Source organism: Aotus nancymaae, unplaced genomic scaffold, assembly GCF_030222135.1.
Source record: "Aotus nancymaae isolate 86718 unplaced genomic scaffold, 86718_ANA_hifiasm-v0.15.2.pri h1tg000067l, whole genome shotgun sequence".
Taxonomy (NCBI): Eukaryota; Metazoa; Chordata; class Mammalia; order Primates; family Aotidae; genus Aotus; species Aotus nancymaae.
Window position 1 is genome coordinate 32,807,070 of NW_026988482.1, and position 22,071 is coordinate 32,829,140.

General features: G+C 46.0%; 1 protein-coding gene across 2 annotated transcripts in view; it reads left to right on the plus strand.

Annotated features, from left to right (window-relative positions):
• ABHD6 (abhydrolase domain containing 6, acylglycerol lipase) overlaps positions 1–15,113 on the plus strand; it is a 49,058-nt gene extending 33,945 nt beyond the window's left edge. For both annotated transcript variants that reach the window (XM_064367268.1, XM_064367267.1), the window contains exons 5-9: positions 239–371; positions 4,081–4,238; positions 8,058–8,112; positions 8,309–8,409; positions 13,965–15,113. In XM_064367268.1, coding sequence (XP_064223338.1) covers positions 239–371; positions 4,081–4,238; positions 8,058–8,112; positions 8,309–8,409; positions 13,965–14,141 — 624 coding nt within the window. In that variant the 3' untranslated portion in view covers positions 14,142–15,113. The remainder of the gene's footprint in view (positions 1–238; positions 372–4,080; positions 4,239–8,057; positions 8,113–8,308; positions 8,410–13,964) is intronic.
• The last annotated feature ends 6,958 nt before the right edge of the window (positions 15,114–22,071 follow it).

A 22,071-nucleotide genomic window follows, 5' to 3' on the forward strand; every position in this document is an offset into this window, starting at 1 on the left:
TTAGCGGAATCCCTGTTGATTTTGTATTTATAAATGACCTCTCAATCTATTGTGCCAGATAAAGAGAAGTCTGTACATGCCGCAGTGCTCATCTTAGATCCAGTAGAGTTTCAGACTCTCTTTAAACAGTAGTCATTTTCAGTTTTCCATAGGAAGTCCAGGGGGCTTCTATGCTGTAATCACCATTGTCATTGTCTATAGCTGTATAACCAAGCCACTTTCTCATTTCCCTTCCTAGTTCGTAGAATGCCTCAAGCTGAACAAAAAACCTTTCCACCTGATAGGCACCTCCATGGGTGGCCACGTGGCTGGGGTGTACGCTGCCTACTACCCATCAGATGTCTCCAGCCTGTGTCTTGTGTGTCCTGCTGGTAAGTTATGAGGCTGAAACATCCCTCCCCAGGGATGAATCCCTGAAGAAACAGGTAGCTAGTCATAGCAACTCTGCTATGACTATTTTTTAGAATCATCTTTTTGATGTATGCTTGAGAGATATGCAGTGTTTTATTGATAACTCTAACCAACCAATAGTTAGATAATCATAATCATAACGAGACTGATTTTGAAAATATAGAACCAGCCTTGTTCCACCAAGATTTTGAGGTGGGGCCAGGCATAGTGGCTCACGCCTGTAATGCCAGCACTTTGGGAGGCTGAGGCGGGCAGATCACGAGGTTAAGAGATCAAGACCATCTTGGCCTACATGGTGAAACCCTGTCTCTACTAAAAATACAAAAATGAGCTGGGCGTGGTGGTGCATGCCTGTAATCCCAGCTACTCGGGAGGCTGTGGTGGAAGAATCGCTTGAACCCAGGAGGTGGAGGTTGCAGTGAGATCGATTACAGACATGAGCCACTGCACCCAGCCTCTCTCTCCCTCTCCCTTTGGTGCTTTATTAGGGTGTTATTTACACATACATAGTAAATTGTCCAAATTTAAATGCGCACCTCAGCCTGGAGTGACAGAGCAAGACTCCGTCACAAAAAAAAAAAAAAAACAAAAAGTCAAACTTTAGTTTCTCTGTTGTTATATGTAAGTATGTCAACATGAACTGAAACATATTCTCAGATATTACCATTTGAAGTTGGATTTTTAAATTTATTTTTCTTCCATAAGTCTTTAAACTTGTGTTTATGATATATAATAGATAAAAATCGTATTTTTTCCTCTTTCTCCTCTATCTCCCTCTTTTTTTTTTTTGAGACAGAGTCTTACTCTGTTGCCCAGACTGGACTGCAGTGGTGCAATCATGGCTCACTGCAGCCTTGACCTCCTGAGTTCAAGCAATTCTTGTGCCTCAGCCACCCACCCAAGTAGCTGAGATTACAGGCATGTACCACCATGCCCAGCTAATTTTTTGTATTTTTAGTAGAGGTGGGGTTTTACAATGTTGGCCAGGTAAACTTGAATTCTGTTGGCCAGGATCCTGTTGGTAGGAATCACTTGAACTCTTGGCCTCAAGTGATCTGCCCACCTCCACCTCCCAAAGTGCTGGGATTACAGGTGTGAGCCACCATACCCAGCCTCTCTCTCCCTCTCCCTTTGGTGCTTTATTGGGGTATTATTTACATAGTAAATTATCCAAATTTAAATGTGCATCTCAGTGACTTTTTATGTAGTTACCATCCAGGTCAAGATATTATGCCCATTTTATAAATGGGAACATTGAGGCACAAAGAAATTCATTAATGCCAAAACCACAATAGGATCAAGAGTCCAGACTGCCTGACTCCAGAACGCAAACTGTGATGTTTGGAAGTCCTTGCATATTTACTGCCTCCTTTATATGACTCATATCCTCTGCTTCCTCTGTATGATTCAACTAGAATCCAGCCATGAGTTGAACATTTAGTGACTTTTACTGAAACTTAACTAAATTGACTTTTAAAATCCTTCTGCTGCTCTGAAAGCTAATCAGTTTTGAAATGTTAAGGACATTGAAATTGAAGACAAGCCACCAAAGGGTCTTCTCCTCTCTTTTTTTCAAGTACCATATCTGAAATTATTTGATCTTATAATAATAAGTTTGAGAATTCAAGGAACAGCATCTATGGAAGGTTTTTAGATTTTAAATCATTTATGGGAAGTAAAATCTAACTGGCTTTTTCAAGTATAGGTTTGTTTGCTCAGAGAAAACGTTTACATCTGAATTGTAGTTGGAAATTTAAAATTAAGTTTATATGTGAAAATGAAAAAGTAGAAATAAACTCAGGATTATATTCTACCAAGGGTTTTAAAATAAACTTTCCAAAAATTTTGAAATAACTTTAAATTTAAAGAAAAATTGCAGAGATGGTATAGAGAGCCCCATGTAATCTTTACTCAGTTTCCCCATTGTTAATAGCTCACATTACTACAGTAAATTTGTTACAACTAAGAAACCAGCATTGATATATTACTGTTAACTGAACTCCAGGCTTTATTTGGATTTCATTTAGTTTTTCAACTAATGTCCTTCTTCTGTTCTGGGATCCAGTCCAGGAAACTACGTGACATTTAACCTAGGGTTAGTTTTAAAAAGAGAAGAAATAGATAATGTCATCTGCTTTATGGCACCATGAAAGCCATACATCATACCTGTGTTAGATTTCAAGGGTTTGCTGTACATAGATTTATAAAGTGTGGATTTCTGCATCACAACCAATATTATTGATGCTATTGCCTTTCTTTGTAAAATCTAGCTCTTTGCTAGATTTTGCTGGGTGAGATAGCTCACACCTGTAATCCCAACACTTTGGGAGGCTAAGAGAGGAGGACTGCTTGAAGCTAGGTGTTCAAGACCAGCCTGGGGGAGACCCCATCTCTCCAAAAATATAAAATTAAAAAAAAAATCTAACATGTACACATATGTTTATTTAGCACTGCTTACAATAGCAAAGACTTGGAACCAACCCAGATGCCCATCAATGATAGACTGGATAAAGAAAATGTGGCACGTATACACCATGGAATACTATGCAGCCATTTAAAAAAATGAGTTCATGTCCTTTGCAGGGACATGGTTGAGGCTGGAAGCCATCATCCTCAGCAAACTAACACAGGAACAGAAAACCAAACACTACATGTTCCCACTCATAAGTGGGAGCTGAACAATGAGAACACATGGACACAGGGAGGGGAACATCACACACTGGCACCTGTCAGGGGTGGGGGTCAAGGGGAGGGAAAGCATTAGGACAAATACCTAATGCATGTGGGGCCTAAAACCTAGATGACAGTTTGATAGGTACAGCAAACCACCATAGCACATGTATACCTATGTAACAAACCTGCACCTTCTGCATGTGTATCCCAGAACTTAAAGTGAAGAAAAAATCTAATCATTTGGCTAAGCTAAATGCCTAGAACCTTGCTTCATGCTGGAAGTGAAAATGAGTTTTGCCCTCTTGCATACTTCTCTGGACTCTGGTGTCATGCCCTGAGGTGATGGGAGATAATGAACCATCTCAAAGACAATCCTTCTCAACAGTGGCCTAGTGCTCTCCTAGAGGAAGAGTGACTCTGGAGAAGGCAGCAGGGTTGCTGCCCTGAAGCAAGGAACAGCTTGGAAGACTCCCAGTTCCCCTGTGTTTTGTCATTGACCACAAATAAGAAAGTACCACCTGAGTCCAGGCCAAGGGAAGGAGTAGTCCCCCCCAGCCCTGTGTTTTCTTCCGGTCATGTATTTCCTCACATTTCCCATCAACAATCAGATGTGCTCAGGCAAGTTGTCTTCAAGGCTAATCCTTCTTAAATTCTATTGTACATATGAATCCCCTGGCAACTTGTGAGAATGCAAATTCTGGTTCAAGAGGCTCAGGGAGGGGCAACATCTGCATTTCTTGCAGGCTTTCAATGCTCCTGGTCCACGGACCACAGTGTGAGTAACCAGTTCCTGAAATATGTGGAAGGATTTGTTTGTGTGTTTCTCGGTGTGGTTTTGATTTGAGCAAGGGTGGCAGTACCAACAAAAAAGATATTTACTCATGAAAGAAACCTGAAATATATTAACTCAGGGCTTCTACTGGAAGTTCCCTATCTAAAATGGGGTTGGTAAGAAGGTGGATGTATTGTCAAACCATTTGGGTTTGAATCTCACAGGCCTGCAATACTCAACTGATAATCAGTTCATACAACGGCTCAAAGAACTGCAGGACTCTGCCGCCGTGGAGAAGATTCCCTTGATCCCGTCCACCCCAGAAGAGATGAGCGAAATGCTTCAGCTCTGCTCCTATGTCCGCTTCAAGGTGCCCCAGCAGGTAACGTGGCTGCAGCAGTGACACAGCCACCCTCCCCAGAGGCTTGGGGGCGAGTGCCAGCTTCCTCCACATATTCCCTCCTTCACCTACTCATTGACTCCTCCTCGTCCTCTTCTGTGTATATTCAGAAGTGTCTCTGCAGTCCCTGTGACATGCCAGGCGCTATGCTGGCACAGTGGTCAATAAAGACAAGAAGCTCCCTGGGCAGACACGGTCCAGTGTGGGAGGTAGACAATGACAAGGAAACAATTACCAGTGGTCATGAGTTTTATAGAGGAAATGAAGATGGTGGAGTGATTGAATAGGAAGGCAGGGGTGGCTTTGATAAGCCTCTTTGAGAAACAGCATAGACAGAGGTGGAAAAACATGTATATTCAAGATGAAGGAGGCTGGGATGGCTGGAGCCCCAAGAATAAGAGAATGGTTGAGATGGAGTTAGAAAGGGAGGCAGGGGCTAATTCAGAGATACTCAATTGAAAAAAAAATCTTAGGACCTCTTTACACTCTTAAAAATTATTGAGGAACCCAAAGGGTTTTTATTTATGGGGGTTACATTTACTATTAATATTTACCATATTAGAAATGAAAACTCATGCCAGGTGTGGTGGTTCATGCCTATAATCCCAGCACTTTGGGAGGCCAAGATGGCAGGATCGTTTGAGGCTAGGAGTTCAAGACCAGCCTGGTCAATGTAGCAAGACTCCATCTCTGTTTAAATACCAATAAAATAAATGAAAACTCAGAAGATTTTAAAATGCAATGAATGTATAAGCACTCATTCCAGTAGCCAGGAGCAAGGACATCATCCCACATTATATAGGCTCTGAAAAACAGTGTACTTTTGAGAGAATCCAAATGAAGAGGCAAGCAACATTGAGTATTAGGAAAGTAGTTTGACCTCCTGGACTCCCAGGAGCCACTTTGAAAAATGTTGCACTAGATCCTGTAAGACCTTATAGGTTATGGAAAGGAGCCAGGGGTTTTTCTAAGTATAATCCCCCACTGAGGGATTGTAGGAGAGCACAAATAGAACAAAGGAACCCATCTGGGAAGTGTTGTGCCTTGGAGACGATGGTGGTGTAGACTAGGGTTGCAGCAATGGAGACGAGATTTGAGGAAGGACAGGATGTACAGGCAAACTGGAAATGGGGGCTGGGGAAAGGGGAGGAGTCACAGGTGACTTCCAGCACTTGAGGTCCTGGATGGATGAAAGTAGTATTTTCCTGGCTGGGCATGATGACTCACACCTGTATTCTCAGCACCTTGGGAGGCCAAGGCAGGTGGATTGTGTGAGTGCAGGAGTTCGAGACCAGCCTGGGCAATGTAGCAACACCTCATCTCTACAAAAAATTTTTTAAAAATTAGCCAAGTGTGGTGGCACACACTTGTAGTTTCAGCTACTCAGGAGGCTGAGGCGAGAGGATCACCTGAACCCAGGAGGTGGAGGCTGCAGTGAGCCAAGATCATGCCACTGTACTCCATCCTGGGCGACAGAGTGAGAACCTATCTCAAAAAAACAAAAATAAACACAGAGATAGTATATTCTGAGGAGGGCAAGGGCAGGTTTGGGGAGTATGCCAAGGGCTCCATTTTTCATGTGTTAAGTTCAGGTTGCCTGTGAGGCCTCCCAAGTGCAGAGGCCAAGGTGTAGCTGAGGGAATTCTGGCCTGAAGCTGTATGTACGTTGTTGCCATCAGCAGACACTAATACTGAAGGTCGTGGGTCTGAATGAGGTCATCTAGGGAGATGGTGTGAAGAACCAAGAGAGGAGAGTTCAAAGCTGAGGCTTCATGACCCCAAATTACTTCCCTCTGTTGTAGGAGCTGGACCCTGCCTGGAGATGGATGGGTCCTCCTAGGACTTGAGAAAATGGGTTCTATTCGGAAGTTGTGAACATGACTCAATTAATAGATGTGGCCTGTCCCTCGGGAAACACCCAGAATCATTCTATGGCCTGTTCCAGCCCTGAAATCCTTTTTCAGCTCTGAAGTTGCACTCCTCTCTCCCAGTACTGATCTCTTCCCAGAATAGAGTGGCCAAATGGTGTTTTAGAAAACGCCATGTTTTGAGTTGTCAGGGATATGAAAACACCAAGAGAAAAATAAATGGCAGCTCCAAAAGCCTTTCCTTCGTAGGAGAGAAGGAGCACCCGCACACTCAGCCCACCATGTCTTATTGTGTTGTGATTGTCTGTCTACACATCTGTGGCCTCCACTAGGGACTTTGTCTTAATTGGCTGTTCTGTCCCCAGACTTTAGCACAGTGCTTGCATGAAGTAGGTGCTAGGTATAGATTGGATGAGCGGATGCCTGGATAATACAGTGATGGAAAATGGATGGGTGGGTAGTTGCAGGATAGATTTTTGCATGAATTGATTCATGTGCCAGTGCACAGATGATTTAGGTATGCAGGATGGAGAGATGGCTGAATGGTTGGATGCATGGATGGGAGGATCTCTGGATAATGCAGAGATGGAGGTTGGATGGATTGGTGTATGCAGGAGAGATAGATAGACAAATGCATATGTGGTTCAGGATGGATGGGTGGATTGAGCAGAGGTGGAGGATGGATGGATGCAAGATGAATAGATATGTGTGGGTACAGGGTGGATATCTGAACAAAGAAAATGTCTGATGCTGAGCACAGTGTTGTTATTCAACAAATTGTGATTGTTCTTATCTCCAGGCTGAATGAGTTAGAGTCTAGTGATGCTCCAGAGGTTGGCTTAGTCCATAGCAGCCATGGCTGGGTCTTCCTCACTTTCAGTCAGTGCACAGGACTCCTGAGAGAGTGCATTGAAGGGGTTCAGACCTGTTTCCAGGTAGAGGAGAGTAGGGGAGTACAGCCACTAATGTGAACCCTGTACTCTACCTCAGGAGTCCTGAGGTAGGAAGAATAGAAGGACTGTTTCTTCCAGCCACTGCTACCTCTTTGGGTCAGTAGCCCAGGTCCAGGAGATCTGGCCTGTCCACATGGGCTGCAGCCCTCAGCAGGAAAGGCAAAGGTGGTGTCAAATGATGAACAAAGGACTGTGGAACCCTCTCCAGAATCTTCTCAATAGTTTATTTCTTCATTGTTTAATAGACCTATCATCCCCAGTGGCTGAATTTTTTTTAATATAACTTGTTCTACGTTTGGATATTACTGGCTAATTTCTTTGTATTATGGTCATCCTCATTATGTCTTTCTTTCTTCTTTCTTTCTTTTTTTTTGGCTCTGTCACTCAGGCTGGAGTGCAGTGGTGTGATCTCAGCTCACTGCAACCTCCACCTCCTGGGTTCAAGTGATTGTCCTGCCTCAGCCTCCCCAGTAGATGGGATTACAGGCCTGCACCACCACATCTGGCTAGTTTTTGTCTTTTTAGTAGAGTTGGGAGTTTCGCCATGTTGACCAGGCTGGTCTCAAACTCCTGGCCTCAAGTTATCTGCCCACCTCAGCCCCCCAGAGGGCTGGGATTACAGGCATGAGTCACTGCGCCTGGCCCATCCTGATTATGTCTTAAGTGAAGTAGAGAATCTCTCAAGCTAAAGTTGCTGTCAGGCCATCTCAGGTGTCTTTAACATGCTGTAGGGTACCTCCAGTTTCACTATATTACCCAAGTTCCTTTATAATTAATTAAATAAATAAATAAGCTTCTTGGAAGCCTAACTCCCCATTAGACTGTGTGCTGCATCATGGGAACTCAGAAGGCCAGGCTCTAAAGACCTTGACAGTGCAATAAATTCCTGGACCTCATTCTCATTCATTGTCCCAGAGCTATGAGAGGCCTGAGCAAATGAGTCTTCTCTTGCTTTCTAACTCTGGGTTCTTTATCCTTAGATCCTGCAGGGCCTTGTTGACGTCCGCATCCCTCATAACAACTTCTACCGAAAGCGTAAGTAGCTCTGCTTTCAGCTTGGAGCTCTGTGGATGGATGGCTTTTATTTCTTAAATCTCTGACACTGTGAATGTCTCCGTGGGCCCCTGAAGAGAGGAAGTGGTGACCTGGACCCAGTGACTATCCCATGACCCTGCAGGGGTGCCAGAGGCACAGTCTAGCACATGCTCACTTTGTTTTCCTTTTCTGCAAGTGTTTTTGGAAATCGTCAGTGAGAAGTCCAGATACTCTCTCCATCAGAACATGGACAAGATCAAGGTCCCGACGCAGATCATCTGGGGAAAACAAGACCAGGTATGTAACACATGCCCATGGCGGTCTGTGCTTGTCACCAGGGCCTCAGGAAAAACATCCTTGAGGAAGAACAAGTGGTTATTTACGGAGTGAGCTGATAGCTGCTGTCAGGGAGAGGGGAAGGCACGTGTGTCGGTTGCCAGTGTTGACGGGGCAGAGTTCTGGGAGTTAAGAGCAACAACATTTGGTCTGGTAAAAGAAAAGGCAATATTAAATCATTTTCAAAAAATCATTTTTATCAAAGTCATGCAGTCACGTGGTATAAAAAAATCTTCAAAAAGCACCAAAAGGTTTATAATAATGAAAACTTGGTCTTTTTCACATCCCAAATCCGTTTCCATTAATATGAGGCAACTCTTACTGTCTTATATATATTTCTTAGATTTTTTTTTTTTTTTTTGAGACAGAGTCTTACTCTGTCGCCCAGGCTGGAGTGCAGTGGTGCAATTTCAGCTCACTGCAACCTCTGCCTCCCAGGATCAAGCGATCCTCCTGTCTCAGCCTCCTGAGTAGCTGGGATTACAGGTGCACACCACCACACCTGGCTAATTTTTGTATTTCTTTTTTTTAGTAGAGACAGGGTTTCACCATGTTGGCCAGGCTGGTCTTGAGCACCTGATCTCAGGTGATCCACCTGCCTCAGCCTCCCAAAATGCTAGGATTACAGGCATGAGCCACCATGCTTAGCCTAAATGTTTTAAGCTAGAAGTTGGCAGCTGTTTTCTGTAAAGGCCAGATGGTAAATATTTTCAGCTTTGTGGTCCAGTCTCTGTCATAACTGGACAGAGTTGAGTATCTCTGATGTTATACTACAAAAGCAGCAATAGGCAATATGGAAACAAATCGCATGGCTGTGTTCCAGTGAACCTTTATTTACAAAAACAGGCAGTGAGCCATTCTTTGCCTACTCTTATTCTCAGCACACATGTAGTGGATACATATGCATGCCTATACATATCTAAGCTTTCAAACATGCTAGATACACTGGCATCTAAGATGCATGCTTGAAAGCTTAGATATGTATAGGTATGCATATGTAAGATATATATATAAGATATATGTGTGTGTACATATATATTATTCATATATATATATATAAAAGAAGTATGTATCTTGGAAATCATTTCATATCAGCCCATACAGATCTATTCATTCTATTTTTTAAAATATTTTATCTTGAAATAATTTCAAACTTATAGAAAATTTGAAAGAAGGCCAGGCTTGGTGGCTCATGCCTATTATGCCAGAACTTTGGGAGGCTAAGGCAGGAGGATCGTTTGAGCCCAGTTTGAGACCAACCTGGGCAACACAGTGAGATCCCATCTCTATAAAAAATAAATTTTTTAAAAAGTAGCCAAGCATGGTGACACACACCTGTAGTCCCAGCTACTCTGGAGGGTGAGGCAGGCGGGTCACTTGAGTCCAGGACATGAGGTGGCAGTGAGCCATGATTGCTCCACTGCATTCCAGCCTGGGTCACAGGTCAGGATCCTATCTCAAAAAAAAAAAAAAAAAACAGTAGAGTATACCTGCATACCCTTTACCTAAGTCCATCAATTTTTAACTGGCAGGAGGTCACACTGTGGCCACAAAGACCCTCAAGTGCATGAGTGACCCAGGCAGGAGAGAATGGGGAGGAGCAGCCGGGCTGTGCCCATGGCATGTATGCAGAGTCACGGGTAATGGTGTTTCAGATCAGCCAGGCATGGCGAGGATTCACAGCGTGGGTTTGTAGATGTGGACAGGAGGGGATCTCATATGCTCTCTTCTGCAGCAACCAGGAACTGAAAGAAGCTTTGTTTGTCCCCTGGGCTATGCCAGCAGAGAGTCATTTGATCAGGAATCAGAGCCAGAGCAGTGAAGGCCTTTTGTTGTTCTAAAAACCTCAACGGTGATTTGGGGCTCTCAGGAGCCAACAGGGAGAGGTCGTAACCCATCTTCCTGTGGAGATGGTGCAGAAGCGAGAGCACTGGCCTTAGAGTCTGAAAGGCTATGTTCCAGCCCTGCTTTTGTCCTTGACCAGCCCATGACCTTGAGCCAGTAACTCAGCCCCTCTAAATTGAGGGTTTCTCTTCTAGTACTGGGGTTATTTTGAGGCTCAAATAAAATAATATGTATGAAAGTAATCTTCCAATTGGAAAAAAAATAAATGATTAGGTTAGCTGATAGATTAGATTGTTCATGTCCTTTGCCTCTGATGGTGGCCTCAATGCATGGTTCAGAATTTTTTTCCAGACTCAGAAGTCCATGTTGTTCCAGAAAAAGAGCCTGCTATAAATACAATCAGATCCTTCATGTGTTTTGTGGACCATCCCTGGGATAGAAGCCAAATGGCAGAGGCTTCAGGGAATCTTTTATTTCACGGCCTTTTGCCTCCCAAGCTCGCTGGCTCTTTTCCTGCTCTGTCACCAACATTTGGTGTCACAGCACCTGCCCCTACCAGGCCAAATTCAGCCTCCTTCTTCTTTGGACCCCTTTAGGCTGGCTGCTATACCACACAAGTGCAGGGGGAGCCATGTGCATCATCATCTATGTGAATGATGGATTTGGACAGTATACAACCCGTACAACCAAACATGGTAGCCCTTCCTCAGAGGGTTTCTGCATGCTTCAGTTCGTGCATCGCGCCTCTATGTTCAGTTCACCAAAGTAGGAGGGCCATCTAGAGACAGACAGGCTATTAGTCTTTATGTCCCTTCTCCCTGCCAGCACTGTGACTGGTATGCAGGAGACCCAGGGTCCACAGTGAGTGAGCAAACAAGTGAGAAATTGAGCAAACCAACTAGTGAAGGGATAAACTCACAACTGACTGCCTACACATTTAGCCAGTTAACAGGCATTTGTTGAGCACCTAGTATGTGCCTAACACTGTATTAGGCCCTGAGGATACAGTAGGGACCAAGACAGCCAGGATCCCTGCCCTCCAGCAGCTTCTCATCTACCTACCCCTATAGTGCATAGCAGGGCCGAGATGAGGCTGAGATCAGAGAGATGTGTCATGCAAGTGCAGGGTCGGATCCTATCTGTATTTGTAATTTTGATATTCTGTTCATCGTGTGTCTTTTGCATTAATGTTTTTTAACATACTGCACTAAAATATTTTTCTCTTGATTGAGGAGTTTTTTGGCACTCAAATTTTGTGCCTTATGACAGTGTCTCACTTGCCTCACTCTCATCTTGGCCCCAGTGTGAAACAATGTAGGAAAAAGTTTTGTTTTTTGTTTTTCTTGGTGGGGGGGGGGTTGTTTGTTTGTTTTGAGACCGGTTCTTGCTCTGTCTCCCAAGCTAGAATGCAGTGGTGCAATCATAGCTTACTGTAGTCTTAACCTCCTGAGCTCAAGTAATGCTTCCACCTCTGCCTCCCAAGCAGCTGGGACTATAGGCATGTGCCACTGTGCCCTGCTAAGTTTTTATTTTTTATAGAGATGAGGTCTTACTGTGTTGCCCAGGCTGGTCTCGAACTCCTGGGTTCAAGAGATCTTCCCACTTGGGCCTCCAAGAGTGCTGGGGATTATAGGTGGGAGCCACTACACCCAGCCCAGGACAAGTTTTTGACCATCTATATGAATATTCTATCCAGGAAATAGCTGATATGGTTCCCACGGATGTGCATATCTCATCAGGGGCTGTTCTGTAATTGTACTTACCTCTGGGTGGCCATAGGGAATGATGGATTTGTAATGCTAACCAGCAAACAGTGCCAAAGCCAGCAGCTCATATGGGTATTTTTGCCTGGGAGTTGTGGTTTCTGATCTCTCTACAGGAGAGACATTCATTTTGGCTGGGCATGGTGGTGCGTACCTGTCATCCCAGCTACCTGGGGGGCACTGAGGTGGGAGGATCACTTGAGCCCCGTGGGTGGAGGCTGAAGTGAGCCATGATGGCATCACCACACTCTAACCTAGGCAACAGAGCAAGAGCCGTCTCAAAAAAACAAAAAAAGACACTGATTTGGGAGTTTCTACTTGTTCATGCTTTTTTCACCTGTTGACTGCATCTGCGTTTCCTCTGGGTGTTTCCACAGTAGCTGGGTGTTATTCCTGCCCGGTGGGTTGCCATGGCAGCCTTAGCTGTGAGTGAGTGACAAGGCAGAGGTTTCCAATTCCTTGGCTGGAATTAGCTGTTAAGCTCCCCATTAGCTGTTCCATTTCCTGGTCCAGTGATGTCCTGCAGTGCTCCATTCCTTGACTGAGGCATCCTCTTGCCTTAACTCCCCAGTGGGCAGAAAATCTTGGTTTTAATGATTTGAGTTGGTGAGAATAGAGCAAAGACACAGAAGGCGCTTGAGTTTGTTTGGGCTTTTGCTTTTGCAGTTAAGGATGGGGAGGAGGGGCCCTCTTGTCCGGGATGAATTGAAGGTAAAAGCGACTAAGAGAAGGGGAGTGACTGCAGATCCACTTCCGAGGGCGGATGCTGGGGAAAAAGACGGAGGTGGATTGGCATAGTAGCTGGGACCCAGAGGAAAATGAAAGAAAATGAGTTGTTCAAAAAGAGTCAGCCCTGGAAAAGTTCTGACTTTCATGTTGGAAAAGCATTCCCCATTATCCACAGATGTCAGGGCTGGGAAATACACAGCTCCAGGGATCCCCAGAGGACCTTCAAAGATATACCCCCAGCCAGGTGTGGCAGCTCTCGCCTAAAATCTCAGCACTTTGGGAGGCCGAGGCAGGTGGATCACCTGAGGTCAGGAGTTTGAGACCAGCCTGGCCAACATGGCGAAACCCCATCTCTACAAAAATTAGCCAGGCAAGGTGGCAGGCACCTACAATCCCAGCTACTGGGGAGGTTGAGGCAGGAGAATTGGCTGAACCTGGGGGGTGGAGGTTGCAGTGAGCTGAGACCACATCACTTCATTCCAGCCTGGACAAAAGAGTGAAACTCCTCAAAAAAAAAAAAAAGGGAGATACCCCCAGCTTGTGATAATTAGCTTTCCCTTCTTGCATCTTCCTCATGTTCACCTCCCACAGCTTGGGATCCCCTAACCAGCCACAGAGCCAGCCTGATCAAGTCACTCGCCTTAACACTCCCCATGGTCCCTGTGTGGCTGTAGGAACAGCGCCCTCTTCTCTGCCTCTTCTCTCCCCACTGCCCATGTGCTCGGTGTCTCAGCTGTCATGCTTCTTGATGGCTGCTGCACTCGCCATGACCTCCCCGACCCCATGCCATTCCCGTGTCCATGAATGCCCCCTCCTGTCCCCTCTCTTCTCTCCTGGGACTCAGGAACAAGGTCTTCCATCGACCTTGCCCCTCCCCTGTGCCTCTGGCTTCCCCACCGTACCATAACCTCCTCCAGGGCAGGGAATGTATGTTTTCTACCTCAGTATTACTGACAGCACCCCAGCTCCTGGCACAGAGTTGCAGAATGAAATAGGAAGCATCATGGTCACTTTCATTCAGAGAGCCACAAGCCCCAACACCAAAGGGACTTGGTCCTGAAATTCACATCCTCCTGCCCCGCTGACCCCTCCAGGCCTTGGTGGAAGTTCTGTCCATGGAGTGCACATGTGGGTGTCTGAATCTTTGTGTATCATCCAGCTCCCTCTCTTGCCCGGCAGGTGCTGGATGTGTCTGGGGCAGACATGTTGGCCAAGTCAATTGCCAATTGCCAGGTGGAGCTTCTGGAAAACTGTGGGCACTCGGTAGTGATGGAGAGACCCAGGAAGACAGCCAAGCTCATCGTCGACTTTTTAGCTTCTGTGCACAACACAGACAACAACAAGAAGCTGGACTGAGGCCCTGACTGCAGCCTGTATTCAGCACACAGCACCCGCTCCCATCCCCCAAATCTGACGCAGCCACCACTCTCAGGGATCCTGCCCCACATGTGGTTGGAGCGCCAGTGACCCTGAGGAAGCCAGTCCCTTATCCCTGGTATCCACGGTTCCCCAGAGCTTTGGGGACCATGAGAAAACCTCCAAGATCTTTTTCACAAAATAGAAGAAACTCATATGGAACAAAAGAAGAAACCCCAGCCATGAAATCTATCATGAAGTCTTCAAGTTCATGTTACTGACAAGCTTGTGCAAAGTAGCCAGTTGGACCATAATGAAATCGAGGACATTTTCTTTGCGACATTCCTTATAGACGGAGACCCAAGATATTTTTGTTGCTTCAGGTGTATTCCCTTGCATGGGCAGTGGCTTTTATAGGAGCATTAGTCCTCATTCACCAAACCCTGTCGTTTAGGTTGAATTTAAGTTTTACATAGAGACCCATGTATGACTGCAGCCCATTGGCTGCAAGACCAGGGAGGAAAGTGGCAAGCGGAAGAAAATGTTTACATGCATGAAGGGGCATTGTTCCAGCCCTCGGAGCGGCCGGAGCAACAGAGTACATGGGTGCATGGTTCGTTCAGCACCCATGAAGTCAGATATGTTCGGAGTGAACCCACAACAGTCGCAGAATAAACACCTAGCAGGGTAGGTTTCCTAGGAATAATTTATTATTTAAAAAAATAGGACTAATAAAGCAATAATGTTTGAGACATCTGTCTAAGTAATCAGACTCAGGTTCCACACACAAGCAACAGCTCGTGGGCCTCTTTTCTATTTCGGTGTGCTACTGAGAACCCCTGGATGTAAAATACTAGTTTGTTAATGAATTCTGTGAATTCTGTGAACAGTAATGTGATTGAAAATAAGTCTAAGCAGCTGTAAAAGTGACCACAATGACATGAAATAAATTTAATAAGTTTAGATCAGCAACATGCAGGTGGTTTCTATTTGTGAACTCCTAATTAGGTGCAATGTTGGCAGAGTGTCTGTTAACTTTAAAATGTGTTTTTTAAAGTAAGCTTTAAAAAACACATTTTAAAGTTAACAGAAGGCTTGTTCGACACGCTTTGGAAGTCTTTGCATGGATGATTTATTAGTTTTAAGGAATCATGTTTGCAATTTTTATTCAGTTGGAATTGTATATTTAAGGCCAGGTACAGTGGCTCACGCCTGTAATCCCAGCACTTTGAGAGGCCGAGGTGGGTGGATTGCTTGAGGCCAGGAGTTCGAGACCAGCCTTGCCAACATGGCAAAACCTTATCTCTACTAAAAATAGAAAAATTAGCTGGGCATGGTGGCACACACCTGTAATCCCAGCTACCTGGGAACCTGAGGCATGAGAATCACTTGAACCCAGGAGGTGGAGGTTGCAGTGAGCCAGTCCAGCCTAGGCAACAAGTGTGAAACTCCATCTCAAAAAAAAAAAAAAAAAAATCATTGACTGAAATTGTATATCAAAAGCAAAAAGCAAGAGTCATCAAACTATTCTTTTTGACTCTTCTGTGGCATTTAGGAGCCCTAAACTCCCCAGGAGAGAAGCTTCATTTTTTCCAACTTTTTTTTTTTTTTACAGAAAATCTACAGCCAGGTCATTCTGGGAACAAAGTGAGATAAACTTTATAGTTTAAATTGGAATTCAGGACAGTGTTTGAATATTTTAGTTTACCAGAAAAGAATGGAACTTAGCGCTTAAAAACAAGAAGAAGATATGAAGATGTGACATCAAGCTGGGATGCAGCTAAAGCAGGGCTCAGAGGGAAATTTATAGACTTCAATATGCGTATTAGAAGAGAAGAGGCTAGGTGGAGTGGCTCACACCTGTAGTTCCAACACCTTGGGAAGCCAAGGCAGGAAGATTGCTTGAGCCCAGGAGTTTGAGACCAGCCTAGGCAACATGGCAAGACCCCATCTCTTAAAAAAAAAAAAAAGAAAGAAAAATCAATAAATTAAGCATCTATCTCAAGAAACAAGAAAAGAAATAATATCAAAGCCAGAGAAAAATAGAGGGAAGTAATACAGATGAAAACAAAAATCAATGGAGTAAAAAAGAAAGTAGATATTAGACATTTTATTTGTTCCAATTTCCTATATTCACCGAGGATTCTGAGTATGGTGGGAGAGGGAGTCAGTGTTGGTGGGCCTAGCTGTTGAGAGATGGTTTCCTCAGGATCACTGAAGAAGCCCGAGACCTGGGATAGTACCTCAGATCAGAAACCGTAGTGGATATAGGAGTTCTGCTCTGGGTTGAATACCAGCTAAAGATGACATCAAAAGCAGTCTCTGAACTGTGCCCACCATGGGGTCATTCAGGCAGGGTGTGTGCCGTTTATCCCAGCCTGGAAGGACAGTAGGCAGGTTCCGCAGCTGGACACAGCTTCCATCTCCTCTGCTGGCACCAGAAAGCATTGACTACAAGCTGTGAGCAGAGAGGATGAAAGAGTCATTTTTAACTATAAGGTGGGTTTTCAGGTTCTCGATTCACACTGCAATTCTGGCCATACCCGGAAGACCCTGTGCCTCACTTCCTGCCTCTGTGACTATAGCAAGCCTGCTGGTTACTGCCAGCTCTGAGTCTCCTGTGCCACACACCCCTGGCCCCTATGGTGTGTGCCTTTGATGATGGTAGGTTGGGAAGAAGAAAGGACTCATTCATCACCCCCCTCCCTGGAAGACTGCGAGGAACTTCTGAAATGACAGTGGAAAGGCCTGGAAATCACAGCTGCAGCTGGGCTCTCATCCCGCTGGCTGGAGCTGGGGCATTCTGGGCTGCTGTGAGCCGACCCTCCTGGTGAGGTGTTGAAGAGGGACAGGCAGCAGTTAGTCTGCCTGCAGACTGCCAGCAGTCAGTCTGAGCTGTGTGTTACCTGGACATAGGTAACACTAGGAGTGATTGATGTAACAAATGCATCGAACTGATGGGCTGCCTGTGTAAGTTTGTATTGTCCATTTGAGCCCCAGTGCGTATTCCCCATCCTAGGGAACCTTACTTGTTGCTTTGCCCACAGGAAATTCTCGGGCCAGGCTGGAGGACTACACCTTGTAACTATGTGCCAGGGGCTATTCTGAGTCTTTTTACGCAGCCCTGTACGTGTGACACCATGCCAGTTTTACAGCAGAGGGACCGAGGCATGGAGTGGTGAGGTATCTTGCCCAAGGTCACACAACTTACGAGGAGAGGGAAGCCTCTCGGTGTATAACTGAAGGTAACTTGTAAAGACAGTGCTTTTACCTATTCAGGCAGGAGCTCTCCCGCCTATCTTACCAGTCTGCCTGGGGCCCCATTGGCTCACCCAGACCAGGCCAGTATGTGGCAGCTTCAGCCGTAGATTGCTGGAACCACACGTCCTGGCTTGAGCCCCCGTTGAAGAAGGTGACCCAGTTGTTGGTTCATCATAGTTAAGGACTTCCAACTGCCCAGCCTCCTGCCGCACAGGAAACAGAACTCACCTGGATTCCCACATCATTCTGCTAAGGACACAGCCAGCGACGGCTTGCCCTCCCCACTCCAGCCTCTTTAATAACCACGACTGGTGAAGGGCTCACTCACCTTGCTGATCCCCTCTTCTGCCCCCGTACTCTGGAAATGAGTGTTGTTTGTCCCCAGCAATATTCTGCTTTGAGAGAAGTCTCAGCTCAGTTTCACTGTCTCTCTGGGGTCTGGCATGGAAAGCAGTTGAGAAATGTGGACTGGCCGGGCATGGTGGCTCACGCCTATAATCCCAGCACTTTGGGAGGCTGAGGCGGGTGGCTCACCTGAGGTCAGGAGTTTGAGACCAGCCTGCTCAACATGACAAAACCCTTTCATTACTAAAAATACAAAAAATTAGCCAGGCATGGTGGTGTACACCTGTAGTTCCAGCTACTCGAGAGGCTGAGGCATGAGAATGACTTGATCTTGGGAGGTGGAGGCTGCAGTGAGCCAGGATTGTGCCACTGCACTCCAGCCTGGGCGGCACAGCAAGACTCTGTCTCAAAAGAAAAAAAAATAATGTGACCTGCTCCTAGCTGCAGCTTCAGAAGCCAGCCCTGAGGCTCTGCTGGGGTCTGTCCAGGCGTCCTTTAAAGGGATTGCTTACTGGCCAGGGGCTATACCTGCCTTCAGACACATTTTAGGCCTAATATTTATACATAAATGCTGAACTTAGGCCCCCTCATTTACTTTCCAAGCCCTAGATATTGGTGGGTTGCTTAGGTAACTGACATTGTTCCAAAATGGTGGCTGCAGACTTTAACACGTGCAGGCCCCAGCCTTCTGCTTTGGAGGAGCCATCACCTTTCACCTCTTCCAGCATCACTCCTTTAACCACAGACTGGACCTTCTCATCAGCCTTTTCTCCCTCCCTAACCCCAAATTGGGTGCTGTTCTTACAATTTCTCCCTTTCCTGAAAGAAAAAAGTAGAGCATTTTTTTTTGAGGGGTGGGGCTCATCACAGATAGGGCAGGGGAGATATCCTCAAATTACCTGCCAAGGCCAGGACCAGCAGGTGATAGTCCTGGGTCTGGCTCTTCTGGTGTCCCCAGCTACCCCAGGGCTCTGGGGTCCAGTGTCTGCTCCCTGGGGCTGGTACCAACCAGGGTGTGGACTTGGGGTTGCCTGTACTGGCAGTGGGAGGAGAGTCTTGTGACCATCATCAGCCTAGTCAGGCAGAGGGAGAGGATGTGGACAAGTGACTGCTAGGGTCACCTTTCAGCAGCAGGACAGTCCCTCTCTCTTGGCTCCTGGAGGAACCTTCCCTTCATTGGTTTCTGGATCTTTGGTCTTTAAATCTTCAAGGCAATGAACAGGAATCTGAGGCCACACCTAGGAGGCCAGGAGCTGCAGCAGGGGATGGAAGAAGGAAGGGTTCGTAGGGGCAGTAAGCAGGTGACAGTTCCAGTGAGCAAAGGCCAAAGCTAGCTGGGTTGGGGGGGCAGGTGACTTCCTGAAGGACAACTGGAAAGGTGGCTGCTGAGACAACCCTTCCCCAAAGCTCTCAGGCCAGACATGATTCGAATTCAGAAGCGTTCCGACCTGCAAAGGTATCACAGTGTATATACCATGTATCATGTGATGCCCTCTGCAGGGTTTGGGGCCACTACACATGACAAATAAATGCATTCGTATTTCCGCCATGCAATGTATGTCTAGCCACAGTAAGTGGGACAAAAGCTGTAAGCCTCACCTTAGTTCAGATTAAGCATTGGTGCTAGATGAAGATATTTGGTTTCCAGGATTTTCTTTGTTGTTGTTGTTGTTGTTGTTGTTGTTTCAGGATTGCAGATAAGGGATTGGGAGCCTGCTTTCCAGGTCTTGTCTCTTGCCTTAGGGGTGGGCTTAGGAAGCATTTTTTTTCTTTACTCTTGGAAGGAGGAGCAGTATACAGCTAGGTGTGGTCCACAGCTCCCTCTTGTGGCCTATGTAAGTAGCAGGTCCTGATTTCAGTGTTACAAAATGATGCTCTAATTATTAGTGTTAACAAAAATGATGCTCTGTCGCCTTAAAATAAATCAAACAGAAAAGATTTCTTTAAAAAGGAGAGTCTCCTATACCCTCTGCATGGCCTCACCTTTCCCATCAGTCAGTCCCTTGGGATTTCTGTGCATTTGCACCCATACATATGGGTAAGCAGTGTGAAACTGGTTGGTTTTGTGGATTTTTTTAATGTAACACAAATGGGGCTATGCTGGACATTACTGTTGCCCACTTCTCCTCCTGCTCTTTTCCCTGGAGCTCTTCTAGGTCCAAACCCACAGAGCCCCCAGGTTCCTATAACAGGGATGCAGAGTCCTCCAGAGAAAGCGGGGTGCGAATCATTTTGTAGGGAACTCTTTGAACCCCCAGGAGAAGAACTCTGAATTTGAAGAAAGGATTTAAGACCCCTCCAGAAACAAGCTGCTTAATTACAGGGTGGTTATCCCCTCCCCAGATTCTCTCTTCCTGGGGCCCTGGAGCAACAGTCTTTTAGGAGAGAGGCTTCTAAGATCACTTCCAAAGAAAGTTTCCTCCATCATTTAAATACAGTTAAGAAATGCTGGGTGAGACAGAGTTAAACAGCTTGGCTCCAGCTATAACCCCCAGACAAGCAGGGGAATGACCGAGGGAGAAAAGACGTCCTTCAGCAGCTGCTGGCAGAGGTGTGGGTGCTGGGGCAGGGGACCAGGCTGTCTCGCTGCTCCCTGGGTGATGGGGGTGGTTTGGACTTGGTAAGAGCTTCCAGTCTTTTTTACCATTGTCTGGTGCACTGCCACCAGAGTTCCTGCCCGAAAGGGGTGTGCTTATGTCCTCCCCAGGTCCCCTTTACTAACTGCTGCATCCACCCTCCACCTGCTGTGTTAGCTGCCATGTTGAACAGCCCTCGGATGACTGGAGATGCCTGCGAGGCTATGCCTATTCTCTCACGTCCAAGTGTTGCCATATAAAATACGGGATGCCCCATGAAGTGTTAACTTCAGATAAACAACAAATTCATTTTTAGTATAAAGATGTCCCACTCATTATTTATCTGAAGCTCAAATTTAACTGGGCATTCTGTATTGTCGCTGGTTTTTGCAGAGAGAAAAACAGATAGGTGTGGTCCACAGCTCCCTCTTGTGCCTAGCTATGTAAGTAGCAGGTCCTGATTGTTATTTGGTAATTATTAGTGTTACCAAAATGATGCTGTCACTTTAAAAGAAATCGAACAGTCGCCGGGTGCGGTGGCTCACGCCTGTAATCCCAGCACTTTGGGAGGCTGAGGTGGGTGGATCACAAGGTCAAAAGATTGAGACCATCCTGGTCAACATGGTGAAACCCTGTCTCTACTAAAAATACAAAAAATTAGCTGGGCATGGTGGCACGTGCCTGTAATCCCAGCTACTCAGGAGGCTGAGGCAGGAGAATTGCCTGAACCCAGGAGGCGGAGGTTGCGGTGAGCCGAGATCGTGCCATTGCACTCCAGCCTGGGTAACAAGAGCGAAACTCAGTCTCAAAAGAAAGAAAGAAAGAAAGAAGGAAATCAAACAGTCAGGCAAGGTGGCTCACACCTGCAATCCCAGCACTTTGGGAGGCCGAGGTGGGCGGATCACCTAAGGTCAGGAGTTCGAGACCAGCCTGACCAACTTGGAGAAACCTCATCTCTACTAAAAATACAAAATTAGCCGGGCATGGTGGCACATCCCTGTAATCCCAGCTACTCGGGAGGCTGAGGCAGGGGAATCACTTGAATTCAAGAGGCAGAGGTTGCGGTGAGCCGAGATCACGCCATTGCACTCCAGCCTGGGCAACAAGAGTGAAACTCCATCTCTCTCTCACATACACACACAAAAAAATCAAACAAAAAGACTGCTTAAAAAATGAGAGTCTCTAACACCCTCTGCACAGCTCCACCCTTCCCCCCTCAGTCAGTCCACTGGGATTTCTGTGCATTTGCACACATTTGTATGGGTAAGAACTCCTGGGCTCAAGCAGTCCTCCTGCCTCAGCCTCCAAAAGCACTGTGATTACAGACATGAGCCACCGTGCCTGGCTTATCCTGTATTTTTATTTGCTAAATATGGCAACCCTATAGTTGGCAGCCAATGACAGGAGGAATATGAAGCCTTGGCCCCCTCGCCTCAAAACTTGGAAGCTTCTTTGGTATCATTTATGCTCCAGGACTCCCCATGGGATCCAGCTGAGGCGACACTTAGCTGAATCTGTTACCGAAACACTAGGGCTTGCGTCTAGGTCCTGCCACTCACCGAAGAGAAAGCTAATCACTGAAACAATGAATACTGCCAGGGAAGAAGGCTTTCTGTGGGTGCTGCTGCTGTGGACATCAGAGATCAGTCTTAAATCCATCTCCCTGACTAAAATTAGGAGTTTATACAGCAGAAATATAACCACATGCAGGAAAACAGGAATCAGAGAAGGATAAGGAAGGGGAGTTG